Raw genomic sequence first — 26,398 nt, 5'->3', positions numbered from 1 at the left:
CCATCAAAAATGGTACATACCAAATCATACCTACCGGTATGATATCTACAAGCTTGATCTCAACATTTGATTTCAGTTAGCCATCTTTCTAGGTTGTTATAAGAGTGCCCGTTGTATAGGGTAAATTGGAGCAGTTATTTGCTCGGATTAATCCCCCAACCTATAAAAGAGGTACATATTTTTTGGCAAACTGGTTAACAAAAAGGAAAATTTTGGATCCATTTGAGAAGAAGAGGAAAACACAAAGTTAGGAGAGAGAGAGAGAGAGAGAGAGAGAGAGAGAGAGAGAGCAATTAAGAATTAAAGACAACGGTTGAAGGATCAAAAGCTACAAATTAGAGTTATGGTCTAAAGTTGAGACGTGTGAAGTTGAGAAAAAGAGGGTAAGTTGTAGGATTTTAATAGTTAAAGGTAGTTGACCGAGCAAGATGTAATTTGTACTTATTGAATATAGTTTCCATCAACGGCACAAGGGGTTTAGCAATTATTCATAGTTCAATGGTGTAAGTTGTAGGGTTTTACAGTTGAAGGTGGTTAAGATGTAATTAACCCAAATATCTAGCCATAAGAGAACAATCCTGCGCATGACTGAAAGAAATAATATTTTTTTTTACCCTTTTTGGCATATTTAACGCTGCTAATTACAACCATATATGACACGGATAATTGTACACTTGCATAACCTTACCTCGCCAGTATCTATACACCCTGTGGTTTTGAGTAAAGCTATACATACTGATCATATTGGCAAGCCTATTTCTTCAGTTCCTTCTTTATCGGCTTAATTTTCACACCATTAAAAACATGGATTCATTTAACTTATCACCTTAAAAGTTTTGGACCTGCATTAGAATCCATCCAAGATGATATCACATCCACAAGCATGTCAACATCTTTCGAAATTTCTGCACGAAGGATCTTTGAATCTACACCTAAAGTGCTACCCATTTCTTTGGCAACAGTCTCCCATGGTGTCCCAGCAGTCAAATTTGCCAAAAATTCCCCTCCCCTGTTAACTGCATCTGCCATTGCCGGAGGAACATCCGGGAGAACCTGCACAGTGAAAGAGTAGTAAATTGCCTGTTTCACCTTCGGAAATAGGAAATAATAATTTGCACCTGAAATTTCATGAACCAAAACAAGAGGCTTTCTCAAATGTCGTATCAGCCCGAACACACAGGCACACACAACGGCGTTAGTGCGTATATCAGTATATGAGCAGAGTGTAATGATAACATATGAAATGGCATTATGTGATTGTTTGATGTAGCTCTTAGCGCTCTCCGTGTGTTCCGGCCTTTTGTAGTATATGTGGTATGCTGTTAGGCACACATAAACAATATTCAGTGGCATCAATGATGTTTATGTCATGTGACGGATAATATCCGACACATACACCAAATTCAATGGTACACCACTAGCTGTTGCGAATTGGCAAGAATCCAATCTTACACCATATCCAAGATCGTCAAGATTAGAGCTAGAATAGGCGAAACATATATATATAAATTAAAAGGCACCTGCAATATTATTGATAATTATTCGTGTATAGCTACTTATAATCTTAATAACTTTGGTTTGATTCGATAAAAACCCGGTTATTTACACTCTCATTTCTCAATTTCTTTCATAGACAAAAAAAAAAAAGCACGTGACTGTTTTAGTAGCCTAAAGAAAAAAACAAAATGATTAGTATACTTTAACTGCATTAGGCTAGAATCATTTCAATGTATAAATGTAATGTATTGAAAAGCAAAAACTTTACGATATAATAAATATACGTTCCTTTTTTATGTCTATTAAGCCGGTCCTCCCGGGGTCAAAATTCCAGCTCTGCCAACGACAGCACGAGGACATATATAACACATTTAAACAAATTAAAAGTTAATACCATAATCAAGGTTTGTCTGAATTAAATCTTTCAATGCAAATTTCACCTGTTGTAAAGGAAGCCCATGATCCCCTGGCAACGAGCGAATTGACATGTCCAGCATTGAACTAATTGTGGAATCACTGAGCACCTGTGCTAGAGCTGAAGTTTCATCGATCATATCATCTTTGAACTTTATTAGAAGATTCCGGGAAACACCATAGTATGACTTTATCTGAGAAATCCATAGTTACAAGGAACTAATAAATGAGAAAAGGCCAAAACCAAAAAAGGTGAAAAAGAATAGCAAAAGAAATGAATGACGTGGAATTTTACAGTTAAAAGTCCGTGCATAGGATTGCACATCGGTATTCAAGTCTTCTCAGTTTTCAAAACTCTATTCGGTGAGTTAGGTGTTTTTGATCAGCCTTTTCCCCCTTTTTTCTTGGCAAAAAAGCATATAGAACCAAAAAATACATGAATCAATTCAACTGCATTAGCTCAGTTGGCCACCCTTGTACACTCTCATATGGTGAGGTCAGGGTCAATCCTTGCCAAAAGCTAGTGAGGATTGATTATTTCTTTCACTGAATGGGGGTCATTTGTTTAGTTATTTGTTCCCGTAATCGCCTGTCAGTTGGCTTAGTATGATTGTGGGCTTCTGTCCCGTTGATGTAATTCTGATTCTTGTATTCTTCTAACACTTTTTAACAAAAATGTAAAACTGAGTGAGATTTAACTGGAAGATGGTAGGAGCTAGGTAAATAGAGAGGAGCCATAGAGGTGGAGATGATGAGAGCCAGAGCAACCTGTGTGTGTAACAGAGGGAGTAGTAGTACTAAAGTTGGTCTGGAGACTTCTGCTATATCTATTGGGGTGTAGCCCCATAAGCATATGTGGCAACCCGACCACTCTCGTGTCTGTATCCTCGCACTGGGGGTTGCTCCAAGTATGATAAGTGACCAGCGGAACTCAAAGTTCATGGATGCGTCTCTGACATGCAAAATCATAGTTTTATGACTGTGCCTGCATAGTAGCTTAGATCTTGTCAGCCACGTTTTGACCGTGTCACTTGACAGGGAACTGCTATCGGTTCTTGGTGTCTTGTGGTGCTTGGGCCCTGCTCATAGCCTGCTGCTGGTGAATGTTCCCTCAAGGCTGCCACAGGAAGCTATTGAGAGTTGTTTCCTATCTCAAGTCTTGAGACTAAGGCATCCTTCGGCCAGCCAAGGAGGCCCTTGGCCCTAAGGTCTGGGCAGAGGAGCACATTCTTCAAGAAAATGTGAAATGCAGTCCCGTCCACGGCATCATTTGTTATAAAAACCTATATTGAACATTACCCCAACAAATCCAGTCCCATGCACTCGACTTCAATGTATTTCCCCTGAAAAAAGATTCTGATTGTAGTTTGGGAACTTGAAATTGGAAGTAGGAGCCAGAAGCTTCGCTTCCTACAACCTGTTGTCTCAATGATTAGCTTCATTCAATCGTGCGGAAGCTTCAGTCTGGGAAAGCAACTCAAAGTTCCTTGGAGAGGATGATGGAGGCTGTGAGAAGCTCGAGAGCAAGTAAATTTAAGGAAGCGGCAATATATGGAAATTCACACGATCTCAAGATGGGGCCTAAAGAAAGCATGAATCATTAAACAACTAATCGTAGTAGACTCCCAACACCTGGCCACCACGTGTCAGGGTGTGGTGCATTTGGATTGATATACCTGTTGGGATTTGTCCCACATCGGTTAATTATCTCCTCCAAAACTAGTATATGAGCCTGGGCAGCCTCTCCACTCTTTGCCAATTGGTTTGGAGTTGGATGCTTCAACAATACCCACGCCAACAAAATAGGAAACTATGGGCTGTCAAACTACTGGAATCGGACGTCATCGAGGTCAAAGACATAATCTAGTGACCTAGTCTACGTACTGCTAATTAGCTAGCTGTCCATAGGTATAGTATCACGATAACAGAAATGGGAAAAATTCCAGAGTTGTAGTGGTGTTTTACTTTTAATGTTCCTTTTTCCCTCCTGACAACCAAAAGAAGTTATGGAGAAGGATTAACAAACACAAGGAGTATGCCATTTCTTGACAGAGACAGATAAGGGAAGAGGGCTTGCGGATCTGAGATAAGAAGCTTTCACCCAAACTTCATCTGATTTGCTCCACAAATAAACTAGGACTTCTCTTGATGCGTTTGAACTTCGAAGATCCTATGATATCTCTCTTGCTAGAGGAAATACACAATAGCTGACCAAGCCGCTTTACTAACTACACTATGAAGGTCGTAGCCACAAAACTTACTACTTGCCCATGATATTTCCTCGATTCCTGGTGCCAAGGATGGAGGGAGGGGGACAGAGTACAACCTAGAGATGGGGAGCCTAACTCCTCTTACATAAGGATCCTGAGCTAAGAAAGAGAATCTTTAAGGTAACTAACCTGCCAAAGTATTTGTGGGAAAAGGAAGAAGCATGAAAAGGAACCTGACATGCTGAGGGAACAACTTGTAAATTTCTGAAGAAATGGACATGATAAAAAGCTCATGCGCTGCAGTAAGTCTCCCTCGAGTATAATGTAAGGATGTTGTTTACTCTCTACCACACTTTCTGACCATACAAGAAAAGAAACCCAAAAACACCTTTAATGTCGTGCACTTTAAGGACACCTTCTAGCCAGTGTAGTCAGACAGGAACAAAATATTTTCCAACTGAAGTTAAACAATTGGAACAACAATTTATTTTACTTCGATTTAATCTCTAACTTCTATATACGGATGACCATCCCATCCAGTCCAATCCGATCCGTTCCCCGCCTCGCTTGAATTGGAGTTTCGGGGATTGGATCGGATTTGGAGCCAAAATTGGAAAGAAAAAGAAACGGGGATCAAATTGGAGGCAGTTTCAATTTATTTCGACCCGTTCCCCGCCCCATTTATTATTACATTACATATATAATATAAATGATTTACAATTATGCCTCATACTTGTTAATAATTACGGAGGTGCCCAGAGTATATACAGTATAAACTTAAAAGAATACACATAAACAAATATCATCTAGGCAGTTTTGTTTCACCTCTCTGTGTGCAGTGCTGGTTCAGCTTTTATCTTTCACCAAACCCTAACACTAACCCATCGTTAGCAACCTCGCACCACTGTCCATCAAGCTAAACAAACATGGCTTCCCCGTCGGCCTCCTCCCCACCGACCTCCTAACCTACAGACTCAAAACCACCTCCGGCGACTTCACCATCCACCTCACCACCTACTCCAAGTGTATTACGGGGAAGATCGTCGACAGCCAAATTGCCGAGATTAGTGCGATTAGGGTTAGGGGATTTTCCAATGGTGGTCCATCACGGCAATTATATCGAACGGAGATGATTTGGTGTTTGAGGTCGGGATGGTAACAGCTAAGTACCAGTCAAAGAACTTTGACCCATCTGCTTCTTAAGGAATGGAATTGTTTGTTAGTTATGGTTTTTGAGATCCCTGAGGTATGTTTGCCTGTATTGATTGTAGGAAAATAGTGCGGAAAAACAGTAAACGATTTTACTAATTTCTAGAACTTACAACATGAACATGAATTACAAAATTACAGAATATGAAATGTAACCAAACTATAAAAGAGTATTAACAATTCCAAACCGAGACCCGTTTTGTACAATGGTGCCCTTAAGTCAAATTCGTCGCCTCAACGGTGCTGGAGGTTGTGTCGGTGTTCGTCTCCCAGGGTTGACTTGGTTACCACTCAGCCGCCGGAACACCGCCGTAGACTGCCCGTCGAACCAACTTGTGTCTGTACCCTCTCTCGAAAAGAACAATTGTATTGCAGAAGAAGTAGTAAAGATGCTTTGGATTGTTTTCGGTGAGTTGAAACCAAAGGTAGAGGTCCCCTTCAATACAACAATGAATACAAATATTCATGGAGGAGCCAATAATCAATAAGAGGAATTGATTCCGCAATTCAATTCTGGAATAAAACTGATACAGTTATTAATCTCGACATTGAATACACAATCGTGGGTAATAATTCTGGGTAATCAACCCAATTTTGACCATCCAACTGTGCACTGTTGTCGGTCTGAACCCACTTTGAGAGACAATTTCTCATTCATCTCTCAATGGAATTTGTTCATTCTTTCACCGGTTTAAACTCCTTAGCAAGGAGTATCTAAAACCCACTTGGGCCCACCTCGCGCGGTGTGGGTCCTGCCAAATTCTCTTTGGTTAAAATTTCATTTTTCCAACAATCTCCCACATGAATGAAATTGGCTGTATCCGACTCGGGAGACAAAGTTGACACGAGAGAGAGTACAATGGAAAAATTCCGCATAGGATAGGTAGCTTTTGGCCTTGAACCTTCCCTTGTGAATACCTACCAGATTTACTGGCAGACCAGTGAACATGTTGTCTTTAACTGTTCTGCCGTTTGTGTAAACTGAGACAACAGGCATCACGCGGAACTCCTCCTAACATAGTTCAGTTCTCACTGTTGGGTTTGTTTTGGCCATGATACCCCTTCCTGGTTCTGCAAGTATTTTCTCGAGAATTTTGCCTTCCTAAATTCTCAAAGAAGCGGCCCCAATTCATACTCACATAGGTGACGTTCTTATAAAGGGTATCCTGCTATACCCCGCCTGGCATTCCAGCGCATAAGTCATTAAAAGCCAACACTTAACCTGTTTTCATTTGCAGGTATCACTGTTTCGCACCATAGGAATGAGCAAGAGAGCATGTCTCCACAGTGATCGTTCTCTGTTACTCGCAAGTAGGTTGTCCCATTGAACCTAGATCTTGGGATCTCCAGTCAGCTAGGTTGGGTTTCTTCACGGTAACATGAGTGTAGTAGGCCTTAGCCTCATTCTCTTCGATGCTTTCTCAACTAGTTCTTTGTTTAACCATTTGGTTAGCGGATCCGCAATGTTGTCCTTTGACTTCATAAAGTCAACAGTAACAACCCCAGTTGAGAGTAATTGTCTAATGGTATTGTGTCTACGACGGATATGCCTAGACTTACTATTATACATATTACTTTGTGCCCTTCCTATTGCTGATTGACTATCACAATGGATGCAAATTGCTGGCACAGATTTCGACCATCTTGGAATATTTTTCTAGAAAATGGTGTAGCCATTTCAGATGTTTTATCTAAAGCAATGAATTCAGATTCCATCGTAGAACGTGCTATACACGTCTGTTTTGAAGATTTCCAATAGACAACTGCACCACCAAATGTAAAGACATATCCACTCGTGGATTTCGAGTCTTTCATATCTGATATCCAGTTTGCATCATAGTACCCTTCTAGTACTGCTGGATATCTAGTACTGCTGGATATCTGGTGTAGTGCAGTTCCAAATCACGAGTATGCCTTAAATAGCGTAGTACTCTCACTATTGCCTTCCATGACCATTGGATTACTCGTATATTTACTCAGTCTGCTAAATGAATAGGCTATGTCGGGCCTTGTACAGCACATTATAATGAGACTGAGATAGTGCAAGTCCATCATATGTTCTAGTGATTTTAACACCTAGTATTACATCTGCAAGACCCATATCTTTCATGTCAAACTTCGAGTTCAACATCTTCTTGGTAGATTTGATAATCTTATCGTTACTACCAACAATGAGCATGTCATCAACGTAGAGACACAAAATGACGTACCTTTCGTCTGTGTCTTTGACATATACACATTTGTCACACTTGTTGATTGTGAAACCACTTGACATCATAGCATTGTCAAATTTCTCATGCCATTGTTTCGGTGCTTGTTTTAGACATACAAAGATCTAACAAGTCTACAGACTTCCCCTTCTTGACTTGGCGCGGAAAAACCCTCGGGTTGTTCCATGTAGATTTCCTCATCTAATATTTAGGAAAGTTGTCTTCACATCCATTTGATGTATCTCAAGATTTCGCAGAGCTGCAATTGCGATTATCATTCGCATGGATGTGATCCTGGTGACAGGAGAATAAGTATCAAAGTAGTCTAGGCCTTCCTTTTGTCTACACCCTTTAATGACAAGCCTAGCTTTGTATTTATCTATTGATCCATCTGCCTTCATCTTCCTCTTGAAAATTCACTTGTAGCCCAAATGCTTACTACCAAGAGGAAGATCCATCAATTCCCACGTATGGTTTTGCAGAATGGAATCAATTTCACTCTTAATAGCCTCTTTCCATAGAGGACCCTTAGGAGAGCTCACAGCTTCCTTGAATGTTCGAGGCTCACTTTCTAACAGATACGTTAGGAAGTCTGGACTAAAGGATGTTGATGTTCTAGCCCATTTGCTACGTCTTGGCTCAACCTCAACTTCTTCCTCTTGGTCTTGACTGCTTTCGTATGCAGCCTCCAAAGTCCGCTTCACGAAACTTGACTCTTTTATGGATCTATAAGGAAATATGTGTTCAAAGAATGTCACATTCCTAGATTCCATGATAGTGTTCTTGTGAATATCCAGTATCTCAGATTCATACACAAGAAACCGATAGGCAGTACTGTTATGTGTGTAACCAATAAACACACAATCAACAGTCCTTGGCCCTATCTTCTCCTTTTTAGGTGGCGGTACAGCTACCTTTGCGAGACACCCCCACATTCGAAGGTAACTGTAGGTCCACATCTCGTAAGGAGTCTTATTTACTTTCTTGCGAGGTACCTTAAGTATGTAATTTGCGGAGAGGATGCTCCCCCCACAAGTTCCGTGGCAACCCAGAACTTATCAACATAGCAGTCATCATCTCTTTCAAGGTACGATTTTTCCGTTCAGCAATTCTGTTTTGCTGAGGGGAATAAGGTGCAGTTGTTTGGTAGATAATTCCGTGTTGTGCACAGAATTCTCCAAACGGTGATTCATACTCTCCGCCTCGGTCACTTCTCACCACTTTAATCTTTTTGCTAAGTTGATTCTCAACTTCATTCTTTATATTTGTCCAACGCTTCATCCTTGCTATTAAGCAAGTATACATAGCCATATCTGGTGCTATCATTGATGAAAGTAATAAAATACTTTCCACCAGTTCGTGTTTTTGGACATACTTTAGATCACACACATCAGTGTGAACTAAATCCAATGGCTCAGTGCTTCTTTCAACCGTTTGAAAAGAAGACCCGGTCAATTTGGCTTCAACACAAGTCTCACACTTGTGTTTTTATCAATTTGGAAAGCTGCAATGTGGTCTAAGTTAATTAACCTTCGCAAAGCATCATAATTAACATGACATAGTCTACCATGCCACAAATTGAAAGACTCAAGCAAGTAAGCAACTGGGGATTTCATTTTATTAATACATGAAATTACAGTCATTACATTGAGCTTAAATAGACCACTAGTCATATAGCCCTTTCTCACATATACCCCAGCCTTGGTGATAGTCACCCTATCCACTTCAAACGCCATGCGGAAGCCATGCTTGCGTAGCAAAGAACTGGACACCAAGTTCTTGCGAATGTCCGACACGAACGGGACATTGTTGAGAGTCAACTCCTTACCAGATGTCATCTTCAAGATCACCTTGCCTTGACCCCCACCTCAGAGGTTGCAGAGTTCCCCATGAACAGCTTCTCGCCATTTGTAACCGACTCGAAGGAGGTGAACAGCTTCTTATCACAGCAAATGTGGCGGGTAGCTCCAGTATCAACCCACCACTCTTGAGGGTTTGACCCCACCAAGTTCACCTCAGAGACCACCGCTGACAGGTTGACATCAGAGCCATCCTCCAATTCTGCCTAATGCGCGCGCGCCCTTGGGTTCGGAGGCTTGGTGCACTCTGAAGCACGGTGCCCAACCTTGTCACAATTGAAGCACTTGCCTTAAAACTAAAACTTTTTCTTGGCAAAGCCTCCTTTAGGTAATTAGGTCCCAACTTGACCTCTTTGCCTTTCTGCTTGTCAAACTGCTTTTCAGACTGATGCTTCTTCGTTCCCGAAGACTGGCCATGTTCCACAACATTAGCCTTGGTGGCGTAGGTGCTCCCTACCCTCCTTTCAGCCATCTTATTGTCCTCCTCAATGCAGAGCATAACAATAAGATCCTCCATCGTCATAGCATTTCGCTTGTGCTTCAAGTACAATTTGAAGTCTTTCCAACTAGGGGGCAGCTTTTCTATCATGCATGCCACTTGGAAAGGCTCACACAGCAACATCCCTTCAGTATCGATTTCGTGCAAGATCACTTGGAGTTCTTGGACTTGACTGATCACAGTCTTTGAGTCCACCATCTTGTAGTCCAAAAACCGGCCGACGACAAACTTCTTTGATCCGGCATCCTTGGTTTTGTACTTTCTATCTAGGGACTCCCACAGTTCCCTAGTCGACTTCTTCACACAGTACACGCTGTAAAGTGCATCGTGCAAGCAATTCAGAACATAGTTCTTGCACAAATAGTCGTTCTCTTTCCAAGTGATTTGGTCCCTCAGGAAAAAACCAAGAGTCACAAATAATCTAGCAACAATTTTGACCACTGTTTAGCAAACAGTAGCTTTAATATTCAGAATATCGTGCTGAGGAACCGAAAGTTAGTCCATAGTCAAATACACAAAATGAACTAATAAAGTCAAATGGTCACAACAATAAATGTGCACCGATGTATAATAATAATAACGGGGAAAAAAAAAAAAAAACACTTTTCCTGATCCGAGATATGCAAAAACTTGTGAAGAGTCAAAAGATTTATATATCCACGTATTCAATGCACTAAATAAAATCTGGTCAATAATAGTTGTCTATGAATATCTCCTATTGAATGAATCCAATAACTGACATTTTCTAGGATAAAAAACTAGCACAACAAAACTGTTATTCTCAGAAATAATGACCAAGGGAAAATTACTCTGAACTGTAACAGTAGTGTGCCAAAACTTAACACTGAACTGAAAGTTATAAACCTTTGAAAAGTCAAAATCAGTTACAAAACTAGTTCTTTACTCTAAAATCCCTTTACTGTAGCAAAAAATTTACATGTTTGAAAAGTCAATCAAGCATGATTCTTCAATCAAGTCTAGCAATGAAAGTATATAACAAATATATACTGCTTTTAACTATCAAATGGGAAAAAAACGTAACAGTTTTTTTTTTTTTTTTCAAAACTGTAACTGGCCACAAATGTTCCACAAAATCAGTAGAAAGGTAGTAACTGTTGTCCAAAATTCAAACCATGAAGTGAACAGTAAAGAACAAATTAGTGATCCAACCCAACCTATGAACTGGTACATAAAATGAGTCACCACTGTGCAATACTAGCATGCGATACAGAAGCGTACAATAATTTCCCAATGATGTCAGAAGAAACAAAGAGTAAAAGTCAAAACAAATAACTTTGAGAAACTACTGACATGCAAAACTAATCAAAATAGGAGCATGTTAAACAAATTCCACCACTGCTTGAACAGATGCAAAAACAATTACTATAGACTAATAGCAACTTAGACGAGTCAAACAGGTAGCAACTTATATACTTCAAGTACCGCCACAGAGGAAAAAATCACTCTTTTGCAAACTGTCATTTCAAACTGTACGTGCAGATATTGAAAGATCCAAATATCGTTTTCCAGAACCTGTTACGAGAACAAAACCTTGTTTCCCTTTTTCAAATCTGTTCGTAACGTAAAATCAGATTTTGATCTACAAAACTGTTTAACAAGAAAGAACCGAAAACTATTTTCCAAAAGAGAATTTGTCTTAAGATTGTCGGAAAATAGTGCGGAAAAACAATAAACAATTTTACTAATTTCTGAAACTTACAACATGAACATGAATTACAAAATTACAAAATATGAAATGTAGACATAAACTGTAAAAGAGTATTAGCAATTCCAAACCGAGACCCGTTTTGTACAACGATGCCCTTAAGACAAATTCGCCGCCTCACCGGTGCTGAAGGTTGTGTCGGTGTTCATCTCTCAAGGTTGACTCGGTTACCACTCAAACACCGGAGCACCGCCGTAGACTGCTCGTCGAACCAACTTATGTCTATACTCTCTCTCTCTCGAAAAGAACAATTGTATTGCAGAAGAAGTAGTAGAGATGCTTTGGATTGTTTTCGGTGTATTAAAACCAAAGGTAGAGGTCCCTTTATATAGCTAAAGGAGGAACCTCTGCCATCAATACGACAATGAATACAAATATTCATGGAGGAGCCAGTAATCAATAGGGGAATTGATTCCGCAATTCAATTCTGGAATAAAACTGATACAGTTATTATTCTCGAAATTGAATACACAATCGTGGGTAATAACTCTGGATAATCAACCCAGCTTTGACCATCCAACCGTGCACTGTTGTCGGTCCGAAACCCACTTTGAGAGACAATTTCTCATTCATCTCTCAATGGAATTTGTTCATTCTTTCACCGATTTAAACTCCATAGCAAGGAGTATCTAAAACCCACATGGGCCCACCTCGCGTGGTGTGGGTCCCACCAAATTCTCTTTGGTTAAAATTCCATTTTTCTAACATTGATGTGCATAGATTGCTCAAGGATGGGTAGAATTTGGGAGTTCATGTTTTTCTTTTTCCCCATAGTTTGTGCTAGTTGGTCTAAGAATATGTTGTATAGGAAGGTTGGACTTTTTTTTTTTGCTAACGAAAATTTTCGGATCTCATTTGGGCGGGGATGGAGGGTAGAGTCAGGGCCCGCCCTGACATTTTGGAGGCCTAAAGCAAATTTAAAAAACGAGCCCTAAGTTTTATAATAATAAAAATTCATTATAGGTGGCTAATATAAGGTAAAAAAAAATTAAACATGGTATTTTAGCTTCGTAATTTAACTAAAATAAACATATATTAAAAACTTCTACGCCATTTGAAAAAATTAATAAAAAATATAACGAAGTGTCACCGTTCTACGTTTTCTCCAACTAGTTATACAACTAACTTTTTAGTTGTAAGAATACTTTTGTTAACCATAAAAAATCATTTATTTTGAATCTTTTTTTATATCTAAGTTTGTTGAGTGAAAATAAATCATTTTGGTATATTATTGCAACAAATGATTTATGGTGTGCAAAAGGATTGAAATTTGGGAAAATCTACAATCACTAAAGCATTACTTACAAGTAATACAACAGAAAAATACTAGATCCAACAGAAAAATAAGTCAAAAGTTTAGCAAGAACTAGAAGAGCTTCCTAGGAGGAGTTTAAAAACATAAGGGCCTCCTAGTAATCGAACTTGGGCACTCTAAACCAACTAGACAACCAAGCAGCGCTGGTGCCAAACCCCAGATGCGTTATAGTAAGGAAAATCTTGTATAATATTTACACCTTCTATGGAAACTGGGGCCCTAATTTTTGCTTAAATTTTGGGGCCTAAAGCGGCCGCAACTCCGGCTTTACCCCAAGGCCGGCCTTGGGTAGAGTTGATTCCTCATTCAAGGAATGGGGCGGGGAGGGAGACAGATATCAGATTCGGGGATCAAAGATGGTCTAATCTGTCCCCCATCCACCCTGCTGCCATCCCTACTTCTATATTTGACTACATGGTATCAACTCTACTCTAACATCAAAGAAAAGGGCACAAATGTCTAGAGAATACTCATACGAGTTTGAACTTGATGGCAGGCGTAAGGTGGGCCATATGCAGGGTAGACCATAGAAATACAAAGCGGCTGCTATATATCTATCCCCCCTGAAAAATAGTTGAGCCGGCCCTAGTCGCTGAAAGTGTCAACAAAAGGCATGCCAAGCTTGTGAGAGGAAACTCAGCAGAAGGAACCTAAACTAATGATGTGGTTATGCAAGGATCCAAACAAATATTTCCAATCTAAGATGCAAGATTCACCTCAGTAGAGGCGCAAGGTGGCGGTTAGTAAGAACCACTATTGATAATGCCACCAGAATGCTCAGGCCTCAACAGGAACAATACCGGACTAGCTATCTCCTAATTATGAGGGGTACGAAGCATGCCATGTTTCTAAGTCATGATCTCAAGTCGTTTTCATATGAAGACCACCGTCTCTCTCCAAGACCAACCAAGGTACGCCTCATTTGATGGAGGACGAAACCGGCACCTTGACAAACCCTCTATCCACAAAACACAAGTACGTATTGGTCCACCTGAGGGTCAAGCCCCAAGCACCCCATGATCTTAAGGATTTATGTGCAGGGGTAAACAAACCCTATCGTGGCGTAGACTAGCATGGGATGAAAACTACGTGTAGGCAACAAGATATGCATGCTTGAGTTGAAAACCTGCTCAATATTGGGCCTGAAGAGGTTGAAGAGCATACGCATGAGTAGTTCCCCAAGGAGTCAGAGCATACGCATGAGTAGTTCCCCAAGGAGGCTCCTTACAAAAACTAAAATTAAAACGAAACTAGGAAACACAGATATTCCAAAAAGGGGGAAAAGTTTCATGCCCAATCTAAAACTCCACTCCTACAGTCCTACTTAGAAGAAAGTGAAGACTGGCAACCAAACGAATTTGAAACAAAGACTCGTAACCAAACAAACTCAATAATTATTTGTGTGAGACTTGTAATCTTCCTCTAAGTACTCCTCAAACAGGTTTCACTTATGAAGTCGCAAAAGTCAAGCTGTATGATTTGGCAGAAAAATTGAATTCCTAATGAACAGAGTCTGGTCAAAAAATCTGAAGCAGCATGAATACATTTGGAAGTGGGAAACATGTGCACAATGATGAAGGAAATGAAAGATATGCATTAAACATAACAAAGACAAGCCAAATAGTATATAGGAAGAAGGATTGGCATACTAGTCGCCGTGTTTCTTCCGGCTTTGGAGTGAAATTTTCCCGTCCATTGACCAAGTCCATGTACAGAGGAGGAAGTTGTTCAACAAGAGGAAGAACCTGCTTCATTATGGGAGGGCTAAGGTTCTCTAATTGTTTCATAGTCATCTCTGCCTGTACATAAATCAGCAGGAAAAATCAGTCCTCCATTGGAAAAAGTAGCAACAAGTAAAGAAGTAAAAGAGAAAAAAGGTCCAGTCTAGAGATATGATTAGACTTTACACGTAAAAGACAGCCATAAATATCAAAACACGTGTACCATCCACACATTCCTATTCATCAAACATTTTTTAGTAGGATTACGAGAACCAAGGAGAAATAAATTCCAGGGAAAAGAGAATAACATGAATGAAACAAATATAGAAGAATGATGCATGCGATGCATGCAGTCCACCACTCAGCTTGCGAACTGGACCACCACTGGGTACTGGCCTTTACCTTTTGAAGAGGTGACTCATGATTGCTCTAGAAGGAATGGAAAAGAAGGCAGCGACCTAAGAATTTTAAATTAAATTTCCAGCATCTAATATAAACAATTCGAGATTACATGACTAGGTAGTACATAGGGAAAGCTGTCGAAATTTAATACAATCAAGCATGGACGTATATACGAGTAGATCCCTAACAACATATGTGAGTGTGGGTATCCAATATACCCCACATCCGGATGCTTCATCTCCAAGAGTCCTTCTGGGTGACCCACTCTGGCAAAGCAAGGCTTCTTTGATGAACCCTGCCTTCGTCGAAGCGAAACCTCCTCCACAAACTCTACCTCCAGAGAAGCAGAGCCTCCTACAGGAACTCTCCACCCCTGGAGGAGCAAGGTCGCCTCTGGGACCCTCACCTCCTAACTAACACTTTCAAGACTCCGTCGCCCTTCACAAATACCTAATGGCGACTCCACACACCATCGTAGGCCAGGAGCAAGGCCTAAATACCTTGTTCAGGACCTAAGGAGGAATGTGGTTTGGAGGCTAGAGCAAGGGGTTTGACCGGTCCGGGGGCGTTGACCAACATCTGACATCTCGAAAGAAGTATCATACCTATCGCCCATATTATACCTACCACCTAACTTGGCCAGATGATACAGGTCTCCATGTATCACCCGAATAGCCATTGTTGGTTCCATGATACAAGCTCCAAGGCCTGATTTTGGACTCAAAGCAAAAAGCATGTCAACCTCCACTCTTGCCACCAATGAGGATGAGCCCAACCTCTCCTATCCAAGGCTCATACATAAGGGAGAGTTGACACTTAGCAAAGACAAGCATTCAATACTCTCTAGTTAAGACCACTCTCCACTACCGTCCCTCTCTCTAAGTCTGCCCCGAGCTCTCTCCTTCTCCACCTCCAGTGGTCTTGAGCTATTGTAGCGACTGCCATACTCCCGGAGGGTCACCTTAGGTACTCTTCCCATACCTAATACTCACAGTGAGCAAACCACTGAAAATCTCATGGCGAATGGATACTCATGCATGTCATTGTACACATCAATTTACCTTCTTAGATTGCTTTTTCAAAAATTTGTGGGTTTAAAAGCTTTTTATTCAACAATCATACCACATGAAAAACTATTTTAGTCAATATACGTACCCCAAAAAGTTTCTTAGTCTACATAACAATTTTCCTTCTTTAACCAGCGGTTAAACAAGCCTCAGCTGCAGTCCTCCTACGTGGTATCCACCTGCTTGTCCCCAACTCACCGTTTTTAATGCTTAACCCTGACTCCTGACTCCTGCCTTCCGTTTCCTCGTGAAGAAAATAATATTTACCTGTCATGTGGTCCAGTTCACTCTTGACGTAATTCACAAACTTTATATGCTACCTGATCTTCAAGTGTTCAATTACATCTTGCATGATGCTTGAATTAGTACTGCATAGAGAGATATGAAGCAGCAGCTAAAAACCTGGGTTCATATGCAAGTCGACATTAACCATCTTGTTTGAGTTCAATTTGAAAGACTTTCTCCCGCTAATTTCACAATCACCCTTGAACCAAAAGTTGACAAGTGACTTTTAGGTATACGAGTCAAAAAGCCGGATCTGTGTCCTTCACTCCCATGGTAGGAAGACAAGATCGAATGACTGTTTTCTTTTTCTTCTATGATTGGCAGGGCTGAAGTAGTTGTTCTTTATCTTACTCCTTATTAATGAAGTTGTCATGGTTAGTGCCAGGGTCGGTAGAAATATCAATCAATACAGTGATCTTGCACCCGAAGCGCTCAAATGTGCAAGACAATATTTAATTTGGTTGACACGTAAAGTTCATGTTGTCCTTACCCATTTCGGTCACTTCTGTTCAGATTCTCTCGTAAAATCAGCACATCATCATCCACACTATTATCATTCTACAAGAACCATCTACATAAAGGCTTGTTGGAGTACACCTACTTTGACCCCATATTTAAGTCAACGTGATAATCATTGGTGAATAGGCTCTCACCCCAAGGCGCACCGTCGGTGATGAAGTAATCTGTGACAGAAGTGGTCCAATACTTTGCGCCATTGGGACCAGAACTGGTGAGAATAATGGGATAGCCGAGCTTGCTTCCTGCAAAGGAGAGGCATTAGCAATTTTTGTCAACCTCAAAGTGTTTGAAAATGAGGGGGGGGGGGGAAACAGAAGAGGAAAGCTTTGACAGCATGGACCTGATAAATTAGCCAAGGATGGTAACCACCTAAGAAGCATGGAACAGACACACGGGACATGAATACAGTATGCTAAGGACACATCGACGAACAGCAATTTTCAAAAATTCAGGTATGGCATAGATACAGGAATAGATATGTATAGTTTACAAATATAGCTGAAAATACAAGTTGATAATTTTTGTAAAATGTGCATCTTGTTTTAATTATACCAATGAAATTAAGAGATCATTTTCCTCATTCTGTGAGTTGTTAAAGAGGGGTGAAAGATAAATCTCATCATCTATTTTATTTCACAGAAACAAATTGGAAGTTCAGGGCTGTCAAATTTCTAAATTAGGGGGATCAACTCACTAAGGATGATTCATTGTTTTCATCTCAATATTTCAAACCGTTTAGACCATAAATTGAAATCAACTCAACTCAGCAAGCCTCCGCCATCAAATTGGAATTTAATAAAAACAAATTTTGGACTCGTAATTTGTGTGTTTTCAAAACAATTGCTGAACTCTAAAATTTTGGAGGTTAATATTTCGAGTACTTTATTGCTGCACAAATCGGAAACTCTTCACACCTCTTAAATAAATCTTTCAAATGCTTAATTTTAACTTTCATCTTTAGAATCATAAGGCTTCCTCTGCTTTGCAATCATAATTTGCCATCACAACTTCAATTTGAAATCAATTAACAAGTTACTAACGGGACAGATTATAATTTAGCAGTCAAGTACCTTGCTGTTGAATGCCATAAGTACATTTCCATTTCTCTGCACAGCATACCTCGAGCCTGATCAACAGTCAAAGTTAGCAATCAACAGAATTGCTGCAGACCAAATCTGTCGCAAAAAACAATCATAAGAAACTCTAAAAATATTTCTATTTTCTTGGTGAGAGAGATTCACATACCAATCAAAAGGTGGATGACAGAACCAAGAGAATGCCCAATGCCAAAAGTAGGAAGATCTTGAACCTAGTAACATATAACGCTTAAAAAAAACCTTGGGCATGAAACAATGTTTATGCAAGGTGCAGATTGACACTCACTGTTTCCTGCAGAGAGCGATGACACCTATCAAATTTTAACTGCACTTCATCTGCAATGAAGAAGTGGTCAAATCCACTGGCATAAGGTGTTGCAATCACCAAAACACCCCTACATCACAAAACAAATAGTTTGGTGTTCTGTCTTAGGCGACATAGATGATACTACGGGTATCCAACAGCAGTAGCTTGTATAGAGATAAAGCCAAGTAAAACAACAGACTACCAAAAATCAAATACAACAAATTCCGTAAGCGAAATGAAGAGATCCAAATGACGTGAAGAATAGATAAGAACTTCAACAAAAAAAAATAGCTAACGCTGAGATATTTGAGTACACCGCAAAAATTTAGGGAAAAAAAGTTTTAAAAAGGCTTATACAAGAAATGCAATGGAATAAGTAAGGTTTAATAACTACCAAAAAAATACCCGAAGTAATTATCAGTCCAAAGCCACTCACTTTTCTGCAAGGCCCTCAAGAAACAACCGGTAGGTAAGCTGAGGGGCAGCACCAACAAATATACCACCGACAAAATGTACCACGGACCTTGGTTTTGTTTTTCTTGGTTTCAGAACCCATGCTCCCTGAGACAGTACATGGTAAAAAATCAATTCGACTTTAGCAATGTCTACAGAAGAACAACAAATTGAATCAAAAAACATGGAAAGTTATAACTAAAAAAAAAAATTCAGGTTGAGTACCACAAAACAGACTGGACAAATTAATTTTTTCCTCCTTTAAAAATCTATTCCTGGTCTGTCTAAAAATGCAGCACCATTTGCTGACACGTTTAACCCAGGTCTAGCATATGATCTCCAAAAACCGTTTGAGAAGCAAACTTAACTAGTCAGGGTAAGAATAGTGTCCAAGCTCCATAGCAGAGTTGAACTCAGGAAACATTGGTTTGCGCAGAGTACCCCAAAAGGGGCTCTAGGGAAAGGAAGTGTTTTGTTCTCCTGTCAAAACATGGTAAAGTAACCTTTCACCTCAAAAGACCCATTACATGCTGGGATCCACCTCAAATATTCCTCCCTTCTCCCCACGTCCATCATCTCATATAGCTTTCCAAGGAGATCCAAAAACTCATCCAACTATGGTCTATTGATGAGTTCAATTTCAAGTTTGGCCAGGAAATTGGTTATGGATAACTATTGAAATCTTAGCAAACAAGATAGCTAGGTTTAATCTCTATTTTGAGAGTTTATTAAGCTCAATAAGGCTATCAGAAGGATCAGATAAAAGTACAGAAAGCAACTCTTGCAGTTAATGAGATATTCCAGGAGCTTTTAAGAGAATATAGACAATGGAGAGAAGATAAAGGTTATTGTGTGTGTGTGTGAGAGAGAGAGAGAGAGGAGAGAAAACCCTTCCTAATATTCCACTTTTATCAGGCTCTAAATGCAGTCATCCATTACAAGGTCCTTTTGTCGAACTTGAAATACCATCTCATAACACACACTATAGTACCTCGGAAAATATGATAATTACCAAAATATCCAGATTCAACATCTAACATAAGGAATTATTATAAGTAATTTAATTATTTCAGTACTAGAGAGTGAAGGTAGATTAGTCATTGTGTCTTGTACTCTCTCTTAATATATAAACCAATGATATGTGTGTTGAGGAATCTAATTGAACCTAAACACTTTTTCTCTCCAAATAACATGGTATCAGAGACAAATCCTAATCCACCACCATAACTGCCACAACAGTCATGTAACCCTAACTTTTCCAATTGCTGCCGCCACCCTCTGCCACAGCACGCATGTAACCCTAACAAGGTTTTATGGCGGCTTTCACCAACTGGTATTTTTTCAGTTGCATCGGCTGACAAATTTGTTTCTTGCGACACGTTGGAGACTGAGGATTGCAGCTGGATAAAAGATGGAAAGTTGCAGGTTGGCAAAGATGGCGAACCCTGCTTTGGTTAGTTCGGAGGGATAGGTTGTTAACGAATAAAGCTAAATTTCAGCAGGGCCTTATTCATTCCAGGACTTGTGATATTTGTGGACAGCAGGATGAATCAACAATCCATGCCGTTAGAGATTGCTCAATCCAAAAAGCTTGTGGAAAGGTATGGTGGATGTGGAGTTTTGGGACTTGTTCTTCTCAGTTCCCATTCATCAATGGGTGGATATGAACCTTGCCAACCCTCCCTGGTCTAGCACTGGAAAAGAGGGTTGGGGCACTACTTTTGCTGCAGCGGTGGACAAGATAAGGTTCTGGCGGAATAAGCAATTGTGGGATTCTTAATTTGTGTATCACCGAGATCCAATATCGGAGAGGTCTCAAACTTGTGTGGGATATGGGGTTGCATCATGTTGTGTTAGAAACGGATTCGCAAGTAGCTCTCCGGGCAATTTCGAATCAGCACCCCTCTGATCCTAATTAGAACCTGATCATGTTGATCAATGAGCAACGCAATATCGGCTGGATGTGTGATTTAATCTTTGGTTGGAGAGAGGCTAACGGTTGCGCTCATAATCTAGCAAGGTTGGGTCTACAGTTAGACCAAGAAGAGCAAGTGTTTGATCAAGCCCCATCAATCGTGTTGGAGGCTTTGCACAATGATTGTGGTGGTCTTGGAGTTCATCGAGCTACTGCGTCAAATGTTTTTGTTTCTTAGGGCCTAGGCCCTTTTATGTACCAACAAAAATAAAAAGAAAGAAATCTCTTGTAACACCTCTGTAACTCTAGCCATAGCCTTTGTCAACCTCTGTAGGAGTCGATCTCTGACTCGCAAAACCCTAAACCTAAACCTGACTCCCAATCGCTCCAACCCACATCCGACGAACCCTAACCCTACCGAACCCAACTCAATGGCTAAAAATCACCATTCGGAACCAACCTCAATGGTGATATCATTGTTCGCTATCGCAGTCTTTGGTCCTCGATTTTTTGAGACTCGCAATCTATGGTCCTCGATCGATTGAGACACCCCTATGTCGTCTTCATTGATGGCATGTTCGGCATAATCTCGTCCCCGTTCTATTGATTGGATCTCTGTTCTGTTGATCTATAGTTCTCAGTTTCACAGTCTCGATCTCCATCAAGCATGTGCTGAGGTTTACTCGTAACAGGTAATAGATTTCAGTAACTACTGAGGTTTACTTGTGGTTATTTGTACGTCACTGCTGCATCCGCCGCTGCTCTTGTGATCGTTTAATTATGTCATGCTTCATGTCTAAGGTTGTTCAATGCATGTACTGCTCAGCGGTTCACCATTGGTTGTTGATTAGTTGGTAGACAAGGTTTGATCAGTTGGTTTGTTGATCCGTTGGTTGTATTCGATTGGTTCGTTTCTTATCTGAGATTATTTGTTTACAATGGCTATTGATTCTTCTTCTGTTAGTTCCACTTCTACTGTTGCTACTGGTTCTTCTGGTTCAGTTTGGTCTTTTGAGATGTTGTCCATTACCTCCACGAAATTGAATGAAAACATTTTGCTTATTGGGCTGAGGTTGTTGAAGTGTATTTTCTGGGTGAGACGCAGTATACATACTTGATTGATGATCCTCCACTTTTGCTGCATGGACTATTGAGGATTGCTCGGACTCACGGATGGAGCCTCATTAGTAGCACCTTGATTTTTCTACCTACCGTCAAACTTGTGTGGTGTCAATCTCAGGAGTCATTTTCTGGTGTCTATAATCTCCGCCGAAAATATGACCTTCATCAGACTATTTTTCCCTTTCACTTGTTGATTCGTCCTTGGAGGATTAATATGCCAAGTTTCGTGGTATTTCTGAGGACCACCGCAGATATTCAGGCTATGTAGCGCCAGCGTGACGCTATGCATGTGAAATCGTTTTCTATATGCTCTTGCGGTTATATGATCTCATTCGCTCTTAGCTCATTGGTTCTCGGGAGTTACCTTCTCTCAATGAGGTCTACAGCTGTCTTGCCTCGATTTCTGATATCATCCCTGCTGCTATGTTACACCCTGATTGTTCAGCTTTGGCCACCACGTTCTCCAGTGGTGGTGGCTTCTCTTGTGGTTTTAGCCGTTGTGTGGCCCGTGATTCGTTGACCTGCAATCCTCCTCCGTTGGCTCGTGGGTTTTCTAGTCTTCTCGCCCAGTCCTGCACAGTGAACGCACGACTAAGACCTGGCCGGGGTTGCCCGGCAAGGCCCTCCAGCGAGAGGATGAGAATATGCAGAGAATCAAGTGAGAAATTAGGGTTTTGAGATAGCGTAGTGTGTACCTCCACTCTGGGGTACCTCCTTCAATGTTTATAGGGCCTTCTTGACTTGCTCTGCAAGTACGAGCATGTGCCTTGCACGGATTAGGTGACGTTGCCCTGACGTCACTGAATAGATCTGGAAACCGCTTTTGGGTGTGAGCTGGCAGCCCCCATGTGCTCCCATCGTTATCCCTTAGCATAACCGCTTTGTCACGTGGGAGAGCACATGACTCAGCAGGTGGCCGAGCCCATGGCTTACCGACCCTGGCGAACGACACGAGGTAAAAGGCCCAATGGAACCATCATACCGGGGGTGGCCGAGCTTGAAGAGTCTAGTAAACGGTAGCTGCGGCCGAGAGTTTACTTCTTCAGGAGGGTTACCGAGCTTGATTGAGCCATCCGTGTCGTAATCTTCCAAATAGCCGAGCTTGATCTCGGCATGCTCCTTGACGGACTTGGACCGTTAGATTCGGTGTACTACAGCCGTGGTGGTCGGGAGTCAAGGGGAGGTAGTCGTGGTCAATTTGGTTGTGATTCAGACTGAAGTGATCGTGACTCACGCCTGGGTGGCCGTGATTTTGGTTGTGTGCCCGGAGGTTGCCGGGGCCATGGTCACGTAGCTCGCCCATGCACTTATTGCAATGGTGATAGCCATACTATTGAGTACTGTTCAGGTATGCACGGTCGGCCCCCTTCCCATTAAGTTCCAAGATGATGGATAGCAACTTCCCTCGTTCTTCTAGCTTCGTGCAGTTACAAGAGTATCATCACCTAGTTTCTATGCAGCCATCCACCTCCACTGCTATGCTTGCTTAGAAAGATCCTTCCTATGCCTATCTTGCTACCAATTCTCCTTTGGTTATTGATTTTGGTGCTTCTGAATCACTAGTGTTTCTACTTTTTGTTCTTTAATTGTTGTTCTTCTATGACTCCTCGTGTTAGCTAATGGGTCTACCATGGATATTGCTGGTTTGGGTGTTTCTACTTTTTGTTGTGTAATTGTCGTTCTTCTGTGACTCCTTGTGTTACTTAAGCTAATGGGTCTACCGTGGATATTGCTGATTTGGGTACTGCTATTTTAAATTCGTCTCTTTCTTTAGACATTGTTTTACATGTTGAGGCGGACAAATAAAGGCACGTGGAATTTGAAAGGATGAAAAATAAGTGTTAAAATTTAGCCTATATTTTTGTTTGGACCTTTTGCCGTCTTCTTATCACTTTCATGTTCTTTCTCTTGTGTCCAATAAAACACTAGTTCACAATACATCAATTATAGATGCTCAATAAAGCAATGTTTTAAAATTCAGAATGGACCAGCCAGACCATCAACCCATAAAAACCGGGCATGGGTTAATCATCCCGGAAAGAAATATTTTAACTAAAAAAATGCCACTTTATTGCAACCACTATAATGCCTTAGCTGGCACAAGGGAGCAAAAGGGCTCCTAGGGCCACTAAATGGTTAGCCCAAGCAAATGACTGGCTGTAATATTTACGCTGAAGCCTTGTCGACACTTTATAGATACGAGAGGTACAACTTCTTATCCTACCAATGAGGGATTGGAAAAACATAGTCCGGAATGCATTTCTAGTACAACTCATAATTTTCTCACCAGAAATAACAAAAGGATACATTTATTTTTTTCAAGATTTCGATATGTATGTTCAAATGTCGATTTTATTTAGGGATATCATTACAATATTTTTTTTGACATAATTATAACATCATGTTCCGATTCCGTTTTGATCGCGGTTAAACCAATGACCCATCAACCTGAGCCCATTTCCGGTTGCTCACTGGTATGGTTTTCAAAACATTGCAATGGAGTTTCTTGGTCTCTCCAACCGACTACGAAATACAAATATCAAGCATAAGAAAATAGACAAATAAAGAATGAAGATAAATAAACTAATCAAATTCTAGTTGGTCGCAAAAGCTCAATGAAATGACACCTCAACTTCACTCCAGTCTCTTGAACCAGCCCACGGATCTTGAGACTGCCTCACGCTATCTGTCAGTAATCTGCAAATAAATAATGAAGAAACCATTATTGTACTGATTTTATCATGGGGAGTACATAGATGTGTTAGATAGTAATTGCATCATATTCAAGACACGAATCACTAAATCCCAAAACTTTGAGTTATTAATGCATAAAATATCAAACATATAGTAAAGAACTGGTTGCAAAAGACATTCACTGTTGGTTATTTTGTTGGCTGAAAAGAAAACTCAAAAGATAACAGCATTGTTAATACTTTCGTTTCAAGAAAGGCCCATCCGAACCTGTCATAACCATGCTCTACTTTGAGTGGAGTGATTATTGTGATAACTTATTGTTTCTGCAAGAGTTTGTCCCACATTGATTAATTAGTAATTACAACCTCCAAAACTAGTATATGAGCCTGGGCGGCCTCTCTGCTCATTGCCAATTGTTTTGAGTGGGATGTTTTAACAGTTTCTTTAATCTATGTGTCCCTTGCTTTCACCTTTACATTCTTTTATTTGGTAATATGGGTCATCTTGGCTAATTACAAATCTCTAGACTAAGAACTATAAATCCGGCATCCTAAACTCCGCAAATGTTCTGTCATGGGCTCAATGCATGATGCATATGCATTTTCAGTTGGGTTGAGAAGAGCTTTTGAAGACTTTTCAATTGTGTTCCACACTCATAACGTATTGTATTTGCATGTGAAGTGTGATATTAAAAGTGACGGACAATCCTAGTTCAAAAGTTTCAAACTACCACGGAATATGTGGTTCCCTTGAATTTATAGACCAATCTGATACTTTAAGCCAGACAAACAGTAGAAATTCCCCTTTCTCTTGGAGGACGAGTCCTTTTATTCTGTTGTACTCTGGTTCTAACTGTGGTGTTACCTTTATTGAGAAACACGGACAAAATATACAGAGGATAGATTCCAGATATTAGTCATCACCAACCGACCAACACCCCCTACCGCTGCCGCCAGGCATGATGAGGTAGAGAATTGGAGTGAAACCAAGTAAGAACGAGCTTCAGTTTGTATGATCCCATAATTCTTTCCTAACTACCATATGAGATCGGGAAATTTTGATAAAGGAATAAATGTATCTGCCTGTAATGGAGTATCAAAAAAGTCTAGGAACACAACTCTAAGAAACAATTACCATACACAACTGTCTCCGGAGCCATTAGATGTATGCAGACCTATATGCATCAAACAGCTCCGGAATAAAACTATGTCCAAAGCTTTGTTCTTTGTGTTCCTAGCATTGCTCAGGTAGTACACACTACACAGGTAGTCGACCAATAAGACCATCTTTCATTCTTATTCACTTAATTATAGTATGAAGCGTTCTAACAACTATAAAAAATAAAAATAAAAAAAGTAGAAAGGAAAGTGAGGATTGAAGTGATTTCGCAAACCTCTCAATATCTCGGTAAACCTGGATACCAGTTGTTTTTTCAGGTCCTTTGTTGCTGGTATCGTCGGAGTTGTAGCAATATATTTTATTACTGCTTGAGCGGGAGCTGTGAAACCTGTAGGAAGAAGGGTGATGATATTGAAGGGACTTCGAAAAGTGAGTCCTACGACTTTGAGTACTGAATAGATGGGGCTCGTGTTGTTGGAAACTAAGCTGTGGATGCGGATTCCATAGCCAACTGGCCATCATCTCTCTCTCTCTCTCTCTCTCTCTCTCTAGACTGCAAACTCGATTCAATGTCCGTCGGTAGAACTCTTTCTGAACGGAGTTGAATTTGGTTTCCGACGGTTCGCAACCGATCGGTCAAATTGTAATCGGACACGTCTTCTTAAAATGATTGATTTCACCACACAACACCCAAAAGCCAAAATAGCCATTACAATTGGATTGGTTCGCTCGTTAAAAACCCTTTTGCGATTATGACA

At 40.5% G+C, this 26,398-nt stretch overlaps 1 protein-coding gene across 3 annotated transcripts; it reads right to left on the bottom strand.

Moving 5' to 3' along the window:
* Positions 1–589: 589 nt before the first annotated feature.
* On the bottom strand, positions 590–26,398 carry LOC131311337 (uncharacterized). Of its 3 annotated transcripts, none has more exons than XM_058338748.1 (10): positions 25,915–26,395; positions 24,455–24,524; positions 18,861–18,898; positions 18,317–18,425; positions 18,179–18,242; positions 18,004–18,059; positions 17,068–17,175; positions 14,589–14,738; positions 1,938–2,105; positions 590–1,053 (listed from the first exon to the last, which is right to left on the bottom strand). In XM_058338748.1, exons 1-10 carry the CDS (start codon positions 26,160–26,162, stop codon positions 823–825), a joined length of 1,242 nt encoding a protein of 413 aa, XP_058194731.1. In that variant the 5' UTR covers positions 26,163–26,395; the 3' UTR covers positions 590–822. The 3 variants fall into 3 exon arrangements, with proteins under 3 accessions (XP_058194731.1, XP_058194730.1, XP_058194732.1); XM_058338747.1 differs by having other exon boundaries at positions 18,774–18,898; positions 25,915–26,394; XM_058338749.1 differs by lacking the exon at positions 14,589–14,738 and having other exon boundaries at positions 18,774–18,898; positions 25,915–26,398.

The sequence above is a fragment of the Rhododendron vialii genome, chromosome 12a, assembly GCF_030253575.1.
Source record: "Rhododendron vialii isolate Sample 1 chromosome 12a, ASM3025357v1".
NCBI lineage: Eukaryota > Viridiplantae > Streptophyta > Magnoliopsida > Ericales > Ericaceae > Rhododendron > Rhododendron vialii.
This window is presented reverse-complemented; position numbering and strand designations above follow the sequence as displayed.